Source organism: Mauremys mutica, chromosome 1, assembly GCF_020497125.1.
Source record: "Mauremys mutica isolate MM-2020 ecotype Southern chromosome 1, ASM2049712v1, whole genome shotgun sequence".
In the NCBI taxonomy this organism is placed as follows: domain Eukaryota; kingdom Metazoa; phylum Chordata; order Testudines; family Geoemydidae; genus Mauremys; species Mauremys mutica.
The window spans coordinates 302,097,755-302,109,940 of NC_059072.1; the positions used below are offsets into that span (position 1 = coordinate 302,097,755).

At 38.6% G+C, this 12,186-nt stretch overlaps 1 protein-coding gene across 1 annotated transcript in view; it reads left to right on the forward strand.

Annotated features, from left to right (window-relative positions):
- The window catches only part of AKAP11 (A-kinase anchoring protein 11), a 66,634-nt gene that overhangs the window by 37,377 nt on the left and 17,071 nt on the right, over window positions 1-12,186 (forward strand). Inside the window, exons 8-10 of the mRNA XM_045012726.1 lie at window positions 980-1,135; window positions 10,151-10,264; window positions 10,977-11,023. Of these exons, the coding sequence (XP_044868661.1) occupies window positions 980-1,135; window positions 10,151-10,264; window positions 10,977-11,023 (317 nt within the window). The remainder of the gene's footprint in view (window positions 1-979; window positions 1,136-10,150; window positions 10,265-10,976; window positions 11,024-12,186) is intronic.

Here is a 12,186-nt window from a genome sequence, read left to right on the forward strand (position 1 = left end):
GCTCCCAGTGGCCGTGGTTCGCTGTCCCAGGCCAGTGGGGGCTGCGGGAAGCGGCGCGGGCCGAGAGATGTGCTGGTCACTGCTTCCTACCCTTTCCACCCCAGCAAGCCTGTAGGAGGCGTGCCAAAGGTTGCCGACCCCTGGTCTAGCTATAGCACAGCTGCATGTGGGTAGCCACAATATGTCCCTAAGAGTAGTTTATATGCACTTGCCAGGCAAATTTTCAGACTGAACCACTTTTCAGAATGACCTCAGTTTTCTTTTGTGTTCTTAGAATGGGCCTGATGAAGGGTTTTAGAAATATCTTTAATGCAAATTAAGCCTACTCACTTGATTTGGTTCTAGGTATTGAAAGTCTAGATTTTTCAGGCTTCATGTGCAGAGGAGAAAAGTCTATAAATAAATGGACATGCCTATTTTTTCTGAAACAGGGAGACTAAGCCTATGTCTACACTAGGACATTTTTTCTAATACAGAGAGGGCTGTAGGAGGCCACCAGCATTTTAAGCATCATGTTGTCTACCCTTGAGCAGTTCTGTATGACAGGGTGCTTAAAATGCCAGTGACTGTGTTAGCCTTGATGGAGCTGAATTAGTCAGAGTGACACTGGCAAGTCCAAAGATGCCAGGTCCTCCCTGTGTAGGTGTAGTCACTGTAGTAAATGTGAAGTCTACGAGACTGAACTGCCCAGGCACTAGGGCTGTGGCAATGCTGGAATGCTACAAACTAGTTTTTGAAATTCGGGTTTGTGTCCATGCTACTACCCAACTTTCCCAGTGAAAGATGGTCCTAAGTGGTGCTCCCAGACTTGAATCTCCTTACAAAAGTGTAATATATAGTCTCTGAGAATTGTAAATCCAAAAGGGAATAGTTGAGTCAGTTGACAAATGTCCCCTGTTTGCTAATTAGGTTAAGTGAATTTTTGCAGAACAATGTGAAATACACCACCAGTAATGCTGTCATCTTAATTTTGGTTTAGTTCTATGGGAAGAGAAGGATTTCACTCAGCTGAATCTGTAGTTAGCCAGCAGATGAGTCTCAGTATTGGTGATGATAGCACTGGCAGCTGGTCCAATCTAAGCTTTGAAGATGAACATCCCGATGAGAGCAGCAGTTTCCTTCACCTCAGTGACAGGTAACTGTAAACACGTTTATCTGCTTACACAATCACCTCAATGTATGTTGATCTGGTTTAGCTTTCTCTCTCTCGTCAGAAAACTTTATTTTCCATTGAACAGAATGATGCTTTTTCACTAAAATTGGCTTCAGCATTGTTATGTTTAAATCAGTTTTGCCCTTCAGAAGGGGATTTTTCTAGTGTGAATTCACATTCATACTTATAAAAATTGTATATTAATAGTTAGGGTATGAATTTTAAACTCTTATGGCAAGAAATCAAGTTACAGTTTTTATAGTAATGTTGACACGTCATGAGTAAAATCTGAATACTGTATATATATAATGACTGTATATTAATATACTAATTTTAAAAGCAACACAGGACTGCTAAATGCAATGTATATGTAACATGGATAACATGAATACAGTAACTTTTATTTTCTTAATTTTTAATGCTTAATTTCTTAATTATTAAGATTTTATATTTTAATTTGCCTGTTTTTAGTGGGAGCTGCGATTGGCCGAACCTGCCGACGCGGCAGGTAAACAAACTGGCCCGGCCCACCAGGGTGCTTACCCTGGCGAGCCGCGTGCCAGAGGTTTCCAACCCCTGCTGTAGTATTGAATTTCAGAAAGGGGAACTACACAAGAATGAAGAGGTTAGTTAAACAGAAATTAAAAGGTACAGCACCAAAAGTGAAATCCCTGCAAGCTGCATGGAAACTTTTTAAAGACACCATAATAGAGGCTCAACTTAAATGTATACCCCAAATTAAAAAACATAGTAAGAGAACTAAAAAAGAGTCGCCATGGCTAAACAACAAAGTAAAAGAAGCAGTGAGAGGCAAAAAGGCATCCTTTAAAAAGTGGAAATTAAATCCTAGTGAGGAAAATAGAAAGGAGCATAAACTCTGGCAAGTGAAGTGTAAAAATATAATTAGAAAGGCCAAAAAAGAATTTGAAGAACTGGCCAAAGACTCAAAAAGTAACAGCAAACTTTTTTTTTTTAAGTACATCGGAAGCAGGAAGCCTGTTAAACAACCAGTGGGGCCACTGGACGATCAAGATGCTAAAGGAACACTCAAGGACGATAAGGCCATTGCAGAGAAACTAAATTAATTCTTTGCATTGGTCTTCACGGTTGAGGATGTGAGGGAGATTCCCAAACCTGAGCCATTCTTTTTAGGTGACAAATCTGAGAAACCGTTCCAGATTGAGGTGTCATTAGAGGAGGTTTGGGAACAAATTGATAAACGAAACAGTAATAAGTCACCAGGACCAGATAGTATTCACCCAAGAGTTCTGAAGGAAGTCAAATGTGAAATTTCAGGACTACTAACTGTAGTCTGTAACCTATCATTTAAATCATCTTCTGTACCAGATGACTGAAGGATAGCTAATGTGACACCAATTTTTAAAAAGGGCTCCAGAGGTGACCCCGGCAATTATAAGCCGATAAGCCTGACTTCAGTGCCAGGCAAACTGGTTGAAACTATAGTAAAGAACAAAATTGTCAGACACATAGATGAACATAATTTGTTGGGGAAGAGTCAACATGGTTTTTGTAAAGGGAAATCATGCCTCACCAATCTACTAGAATTCTTTGAGAGGGTCAACAAGCTTGTGAGCAAGGAGTATCCAATGGATATAATATATTTAGATTTTCAGAAAGCCTTTGACAAGGTCCCTCACCAAAGGCTCTTAAGCAAAGTAAGCAGTCATGGGATAAGAGGGAGGGTTCTCTCATGGATTGTTAACTGGTTAAAAGATAGGAAACAAAGGGTAGGAATAAATGGTCAGTTTTCAGAATGGAGAGAGGTAATTAGTGGTATCCCCCCGGGGTCTGTACTGGACCCAGTCCTATTTAACACATTCATAAATGATCTGGAAAAAGGGGTAAACAGTGAGGTGGCAAAATTTGCAGATGATACAGAACTCCTCAAGATAGTTATGTCCCAAGCAGACTGTGAAGAGCTATGAAAGGATCTCTCAAAACTGGGTGACTGGGTAACAGAATGGAAGATGAAATTCAAAGTTGATAAATGCAAAGTAGTGCACATTGGAAAACATCCCAACTATACATATAAAATGATGGAGTCTAAATTAACTGTTACCACTCAAGAAAGAGATCTTGGAATCATTCTGGACAGTTCTCTGAAACCATCCACTCAATGTGCATTGGCAGTCAAACAAGCGAACAGAATGCTGGGAATCATTAAGAAAGGCATAGATAGTAAGACAGGAAATATCATATTGCCTCTATATAAATCCATGGTACGCCCATATCTTGAATACTGTGTGCAGATGTGGTCGCCCTGTCTCAAAAAATATATAGGAATTCGAAAAGATTCAGAAAAGGGCAACAAAAATAATTAGGGGTATGGAACGGCTGCCGTATGAGGAGGGGTTAATAAGACTGGGACTTTTCAGTTTGGAAAAGAGACAATTAAGGGGGGGATAGGATAGAGGTCTATAAAATCATGACTGGTGTGGAGAAAGTAAATAAGGAAGTGTTATTTACTCCTTCTCATAACACAAGAACTAGGGGTCAACAAATGAAATTAATAGGCAATGGGTTTAAAACAAACAAAAGGAAGTATTTCTTCACACAACGCACAGTCAACTGGTGGAACTCCTTGCCAGAGGATGTTGTGAAGGCCAAGAGTATAACAGAGTTCAAAAAAGAACTAGATAAATTCATGGCAGATAGGTCCATCAATGGCTATTAGCCAGGATGGGCAGGGATGGTATCCCTAGCCTCTGTTTGCCAGAACCTGGGAATGGGTGACAGAGCTGGATCACTTGATGGTTACCTGTTCTGTTCATTCCTTCTGAGGCACCTGGCATTGGCCACTGTCAGAAGACAGGATACTGGGCTAGATGGACCTTTGGTCTGACCCAGTATGGCCGTTCTTATGTTAATTCAGTTTTCAGAGAGGATTTGGTAATTTTGTTCACTTACAAATTTAGTTCCTCATAATTAATATTTTGAAAAGATTCCTCTGTTTATTTTCAGTTGGGGCATGCATGCTGGGTGCATTGCTGACTGTGAATCTTATTTGTAGTGAAGAGGAAATAGAACAGGCTAAAAAATTATACTTTTCCCCCATTGTTGAAGATTGTGTTGAGATTTGCCGTTCTAACTTTTGCAAGCAGTAGGTTAAAGAATGGGGAGATTGATTTGTCAATCATACAAAATGACTTCAGTGCTATGCTCCTTGCTGTCGTAGGTACAGATATATTCTGGAAATATATCCTTGCAACTTATGCTTTAAACATAATGAAGAATAGAGTTAAATTTATTTTAGAAATTGGTTCAGATGATCTAGAACTAATACACTTTCCACTATGAAAATATTATGATCACCATTTTTATGTACTAAAGTGAAACGTCTCACTTAAACTTTTGAAGTATTTTCTTGCATTTGCTTTACATTATGCTGCTGGATCAATGTGTTAATTCAGTAACAAAGTCTGCCCTAAGTGATAGTTATGCAACACCATGTAATTCACTGAGAATATATGGGTGGAACTAAAAGCAGAATTTGGACTCTTAAGTGTGTGAAGTCAAAATACAAAGAAACAAATATTCAGGGAGTTGGAAATAAAGAGTAAAAGCAACATTTTAAAGTATTTTGTTTTCTAGTAGCATCTAATTCATATGCTCCTAAAGTTTGCTTATAGGTGATTGTTTCCTGCCGTCAGTTTTCAGTTAGCATGGAGGGCGATGGACAGTATTAATATTTATTGAACTAGTTAAAATAATTGTGACTGTTTTTCATAGCGTAGAATAGGCTAAAGTTTATTTCTGAAGAGCAGAACATTTGGTCACAATGGTTACATACCTTTTCGTAACTGTTGTTCTTGGAGATGTGTTGTTCATGTCCATTCCATTACCTGCCCTCCTGCCCCTCTGACGGAGTTACAGGTAAGAAAGAACTGAGAGGGCATAGGGCCGGCAGCACCTGATATACTGATTCATGAGTGCGGGACTCCAGGGGGCGTTACAACCGACCCAACGGATACCGCTAAGGCAAAAATCTCTGACTGTGCGCATAGGGGCGCACACACCTAGAATGGTATGGACATGAGCAACACATCTCGAAGAACAGAATGGGTAGGTAACTGTTTTTTCATTGGTTCACATGATGACAAAATATACACCACGCTGATGTTTTTGTAGCTATGCTATTATATTATATTATATTGTTTTGATTAAGGAGCTGAATTGATTAGCCTGAGGCACTAATTTACATACTAGTTTTGCAACATCAAATATCTGTTTTCTTTGTGTTGAAACAGAAAGATTACTTTGAACAGCAGAGAGTGCTTTAATCCTTCTTAATAGTCTTTGCTGCAATAGTTTTTTGTAAAGTTTTATTAAACTGGTTTCATTGGATTCCATTTCCTCTGTCTTGTTTCTAATCTCTCCTGTGAAACATTTTATAGACAGACAGCCCTCCATCAATTAACTAAGTCATGTCTCATCATCCCCAAATAGCTCATAAATAGAAGTGGTAAGTGACTTTCCTTTGCTCCAAATTTATTTATCTAAATATGCATCTCTCTCCCCCTCCCCCAGTAAGATGAACTGGTTGGGCCCACTTTTATTTAGACTTGATTTTCATACATTCTCTATTCAAAGTACCCTGAAATTAAAGCACTTTTGTGGCAGCAGCATCCTATAGCCCTCTCTTTCAGAGCTCTGAATTCTTCACTCTTCCACTGAAAGGATTAACAGGTGTATGGCTAGGGAGATCTATTTTACAGACACAGTAGTTCACTCCTTTTTCTGTTTCATCATTGAAGCTACCTGTTAAAAACCTCTGTATTGGTCCTATATAGACCGCATCACTTCAAGACATTCAGACCTAGTGCTAAACAGCTTTGTTTTCTTTTCTAGCTACTTTCTGTAGCAGTAAGTCACACATCATCAAAGATGATGTGTGTGGTAGTCTTGCTGACACCATGTTTGGCATTGTAGATACTTGTAGAACTGATTCCTATCCATAGTTCAGTAGCACTGTGAACTGTTATCAGTATCACTAATATTCATCCAAATTTAAAAAGACCCCAGTACATAACTTTTATCATAGATCTTCTAAAGAAGCAATAGACCTGTTTACCAGCACATTCAAAAATTTATGGCTGTGCTTTGCTATCTCTCTACTACCTTACTTAACATGTATTTTCCTTTTGATGTTTCTAAATTGTCTTCCAGTGCCAAAAGTTTTTATCCATTCAGGAGTGTGGTTTGCAAGTTTTGCTTAGTGACGTCTGATTAGATTTCAGTTCTTTTATGAACATTAACTCAGTTCTGAAACTGAATTGAAAGTAGACATTCAGACGTAATCTTCCATGTGGAAGAAATTGATAGATGTTAGGCTGTCTACAGAACTGAGTAGATAGCATAAACGCACAGGTTACATTTAGTTAGGCTTGGCAGAACTCACTTTTTTTTTTTTTGCAATTTCAATAAGTAATATCAATTTTAAAATATTTTTTTTCCAATTTTGACTATTAGTATTCACAGTTGGGGAAATTATGCTGGGTAGTGTTAGGGTTCAGGCAGTGCTGGTAGCGGAGCTTCTGGGCATGCCTAGCACTAACAGCAGAGCTGCAGGGGGCTCCCTGTACAGTTGAGGGGCCCAAGACACTGGAGTACAAGGTGCAGAGGAGGCTGTGTCCTGGCCCGCACAGCAGACTCCCTGGCCAGGTCTGCAAGGAGGAGGACGAGCTGCTGCTGAACAGTTCCTGCCTGGCAGCAATGCCACATTCCTTGCTAGAGAGTGGGTGAGCAGGACCATGACTGCGGAGCTGCAGATGGCTCTCTGTGCTGCTGCAGGGCTGATGACTCTCAGTTCCTGCAGCACCAGGTACACTGGGGAGGCTGCACTCACTCTGACTGTTACCAATGGATATTTTTCCTCAATTTCAGTGTTTCAGCTGAAGTTGACGTTTAGATTGAATCCTGCCAAGCCTATATTTAGTTATCTTCATAACTAAAAGAGCTAGACTCATAATTTGTATTGGTTTAGGTACTGATGCACAGGATGAATTCCCCAGAGTAAAGCATCTGCACCTCAAGCTCTTGCAGTCCTGTCCAGCATGTCTTGCTTTCCTCTTATTAAATATTTTCTATGGGAAGAGTACATTCTATGTAGTGACTCTTAAACAATCTTCTGACAGTATATATATTTATCTGGATGGGATATAGAGAGGTTTGTTCTGCTTTTGGATTGAAGAGAGATTGGATTAATGCAGATCCTTTGAAGATGCAGAAAAGGGCATTTCGCTTTAGGAGACAGGATGTCTTGAAAGAGTAGTAATTGGTTACAAAGCCTTATATCTCCAAGTTACTGAGGTGAACATGACCTGGAATAATTATAATGCAATAGCCTTAGTTCAGTGTCTGGTGGATACATGTACATAATACAAAAGATACTTACTTGACAGACCAATAAGTTTTACTTATTCCACTGGTTTCTCTATTAGTCATGGGTGAGGGCAGTGTGAGGGAACTTTATAATATTCCTTTCTGTTCACTGCTTTTTCTGTGGATAGATGACTTCATTCTCCAGGGATCTTAATCTAGCATCTAGCAACAGCACAAAATTCACTTTACAAGTTTTCTATTGGCATTTATTTACAATTGCATTGCTTCATAAAGGATGAAAATCTTCAGAGCGCAAAACAGCCACTAATTGATACTTTTAGGAAGAAACTTCTCTTATCAGTGGGTTATACTATTATTGGCATACAGGGTTTCTTGTGCCTTTCTGATCAGGAAAGGGATCTTGGAGTCATCGTGGATAGTTCTCTGAAGACGTCCACGCAGTGTGCAGCAGCAGTCAAAAAAGCAAACAATGTTAGGAATCATTAGAAAAGGGATAGAGAATAAGACAGAGAATATCTTATTGCCCTTATATAAATCCATGGAAAGCTCACATCTTAAATACTGCGTACAGATGTGGTCTCCTCATCTCAAAAAAGATATACTGGCATTAGAAAAGGTTCAGAGAAGGGCAACTAAAATGATTAAGGGTTTGGAACGGGAACTCTCCATATGAGGAGAGATTAAAGAGGCTAGGACTTTTCAGCTTGGAAAAGAGAAGACTAAGAAGGGATATGATGAGTGGTGTGGAGAAAGTGAATAAGTAACAGTTATTTACTTGTTCCCATAATATAAGAACTAGAGGCCACCAAATGAAATCAATAGGCAGCAGGTTTAAAACAAATATAAGGAAGTTCTTCGCACAGTCAACCTGTGGAACTCCTTGCCCAAGGAGGTTGTGAAGGCTAGGACTATAACAGGGTTTAAAAGAGAACTAGATAAAATCATGGAGGTTAAGTCCATTAATGGCTATTAGTCAGGATGGGTAAGGAATGGCGTCCCTAGCCTCTGTTTGTCAGAGGGTGGAGATGGATGGCAGGAGAGAGATCACTTGATCATTACCTGTTAAGTTCACTCCCTCTGGGGCACCTGGCATTGGCCACTGTCGGCAGACAGGATACTGGGCTGGATGGACCTCTGGTCTGACCCAGTATGGCCATTCTTATGTTCTTATGAAAACAGATACTTTGCTACTATACAATCTAGCCATGTGGCTGAGTATCTAATTTGAGTAATTCAGACATAGTGTGGCTTGTTGAAATTATATAAAGCTGCTCCATAATCAGAGCAGTATTATGTACAAGATAATTCTATTAGATTCCAAGCATCATACTTTTTTTCTCTTTTACAGTCTGACTGAGACCCTAGTCACTTTTTACTGATCTCATTTAGTTTCTGTGTTTGTTTTTTAGTTACACTTCAGAATTTCTAGATGAAAGGTGCTATATGTCTGTGTAAAGCAGTCATCTGAATAAACTATATTTAATGTTTGTGCTGTGGAATGCTATATTTGTACTTCAGAACTAAAAACTTCATTTTTTTGTTTATATAAAAATGAAAATGTTCACATAGTATATAGCACACTGTTGCTTGAGAAATATTTTCACAACTGCCTGTATAATAATTAGTTTTGGTAGTATTGTAATTATCCATGTTATTGTAGTAATTGCATGTCCAATACTTCTGTGATTTTGAGGTTGTTTTTTTTAAAGCTGTGCCATTTTAGTTGGTTTGCTGCAATTTTAGAACTTATTTACTTTCTTTGTAGACTCTAGAAATCGCTGCTTTTGTTTTTCTTTATTGGAATAGTGAACAGACATACTAAAACACAGCATGTTCTTAATTAAATGCACCAAACTGGCTGAATAAGAGGTCTGCAACATTTTTTTTAAAATATATTGGAAGGTTCCAAGCATTCAAGTTAAATTAGCATTCACCTCTTTGTTCTAGGGTCATGTTTTACCCAGTTTAGCCCTGTCCTGCGTAGAAACATAAAAATAAATTCAATCTGTCTGTGGAATGGATCTCCAACTGCTAGTGAAATAAAACCTTATAGCAAAATAAGAAGTCATGTTTTAGAAGTGTTCTAAACAATAAAGAGCAATTTTTAAAACGTCACCTGTAAATAATTTTATAGTTCTGATGTAAAATATTATCTGCATATTAATCATTTTTCAATTCTAAACTTTTCCTGCTAATCAGACCTGTTGTAGATCACTGCTGGGGTTTTGGAATGAGAATTACAGAAATATTTTTATTGTGAAGCCTTCTTCACAGTGTATACTTTTACAAGCTCTTGCCTAATATTTTATATGCATACGCTTACATTGAACCCTGTACTCCTGTGAGTAGTCCTGTTGAAATCAATGAGACTATTTGCACAAATAAAGATCTGTAGATTTTGGCCCAAGGACAGAATTACTGTAAACAGTGACTTGGAAAATGTGTGAGTACAAATTAATCTTGTTACCTGTTTATAGCGCTCACCAGATTTCATGATTGTGCAGCTTACTATTCTGAACAGCCCTGATGGTCATGCTTATCCTCTGTTCCAGCAAACCTACTTACATCAAATATCTTGACAAAGCAGCTTTGAGGAAAATAAAGGTTCTAGTTTGAGCTATTGTTCTTTTCTAGTTCAGCTCTGTTCTCTTCTTCCCCTGGCAGTCATGGTAACAGCAGTAGCTGGAGCAGTCTTGGTTTAGAAGGAGATATGTATGAGGAGAATTTATCCTTTCCAACATCAGACAGGTTGGTCGAGTCCAAAAATTTAAACAGATAGGTTCCTCATAATTAATGCATGAAATCATCACTTTTGAAGATGAGGGATACAATTAATGTGTTAATCTGATACATTATCAACATGCTTTTTTCACTTAATCATGACAATGAATTCATACTGAATGGATAAATTCTGCTGTACTAAAATGCAAATGTCTAATTGCAAAATGAAAAATACCTTTTGTGCATGTTCTGCTTTGCTAGTCTATAAATCGTTCATTTGCTTTGTCATGCAAACGAGAGCTTGCTTCCTACAGGATTTCTGTTTTGTTTTTTCTTTTGCTTCAGCTTATGAAAACTTTTTAAATTATTTTATAGTGGGGTCTTTAATATGAATAATATTAAACTGAAAGAATGCAGTGAACTATTTTGTTTTTTGTAATGAAGCTAAAATAAACTTTCCTGCTTACTCAAAAGTAGAAACGTTTTTGTTTTCCTTTTTAAAATTCCTTAGAATTTTTTTTGATATTAAGGTAGGATTTCTTTATTCGTTTTTTTTAAACCTTGGGAACTTGTTAACATACCCAATTGCAACATGAAATGGTGTAAGAAGCAAAGATGCTTTTTCATGGTCATATTCCTTTCTCTTTAACACTCATCACTGATTCTTAGGATTGGCTCCATCCATCGTGAATGTATTGGGTATCTGTTAATTCTTCGATATTTTATTTTTAAAATCCAGTGATGGAACAGAAGATAAAGATGAAGACCCCAAGGATGCTGTAGAAGGTAATGATGATTTCAGTAGAGGTTTCTGTAACTGACTTTACATGGGTTATTTTTAATAATTATTTTGCTTTGGTAGTACACACACAGCAATGTGACAAGCCTGTAATACAAGGGTGTTTACATAGCACACATCAAGTAAAGTGTAAAGGGATATTGTTAATCTAGAACCATTTAGGGTATGTCTACCCTGCATCTCCGAGGGAGCGTCCCAGCGTGGCTCTACAAACTTGCAATAGCGGGGATTAGCATCCTAAAATAGCTGTGTAGATGTTGCTTTGGTTTTGCTACTCAGGCTGGATCTTGGTGGGCTTGAGAGCCTGAATGACAGCCTGAGTTGCAACATCAAACCATGTCTACACAGCTATTTTTAGCAAAGCCCTGCTAGTGTGAGTTTGTGGACCCGGACTGGGAGGCTCCCTTCCAGATGCAGTGTAGATATACCTATAAACACTTTCTAATGCCCTTTAAACTATGGTATATGGAAAATATAGGTTACAGTGCTGTTCAGATAATATGTACCTTTATTCACCTAAGCCATTGAACTCTCTGTCTAGCTCATTGGAAGTGTAAATTCATGTGTGTCATCATTCTGTGGCAGATATTAAATACAGGTGATTTTAACATTTCCACAAGGACCATATTGAGTGCACATTGGCCCAGATTCTCTGCTGTGCTGTTTCCTTTTACTGAAGCACAGAATAGGATCTGTCAGGGAATTTGTTACAGCTCATTACTTCTGAGGGTAACTCTGCACTGGCTCCAGTGTAGATGTGAGCCGCCAAAGGATTTTACACCAGCAGAGGATAGCTAGAATACACCGTGCTCTGGGCATGCTCCTTCCCTGTCCCTGAGAAGGGCTACTAGGATGATCAGAGGAATGGAAAACATACTTTGAGAGGAGACTCGCGGAGCGTGGCTTGTTTAGCCTAACCAAATGAAGGCTGAGGGGAGATATGACTGCTGTATAGATACATCAGGGGGATAAATACGAGGGAGGGAGAGGCATTATTTAAGTTAAGCACCAATGTTGACACAAGAACAAATGGATATAAACTGCCATCAACAAGTTTTGGCTTGAAATTAGACAAAGGGTTCTAATCATCAGAGGAGTGAAGTTCGGAAACCGCCTTCTCAAGGGGAGCAGTAGGACCAAAAAAACGCAA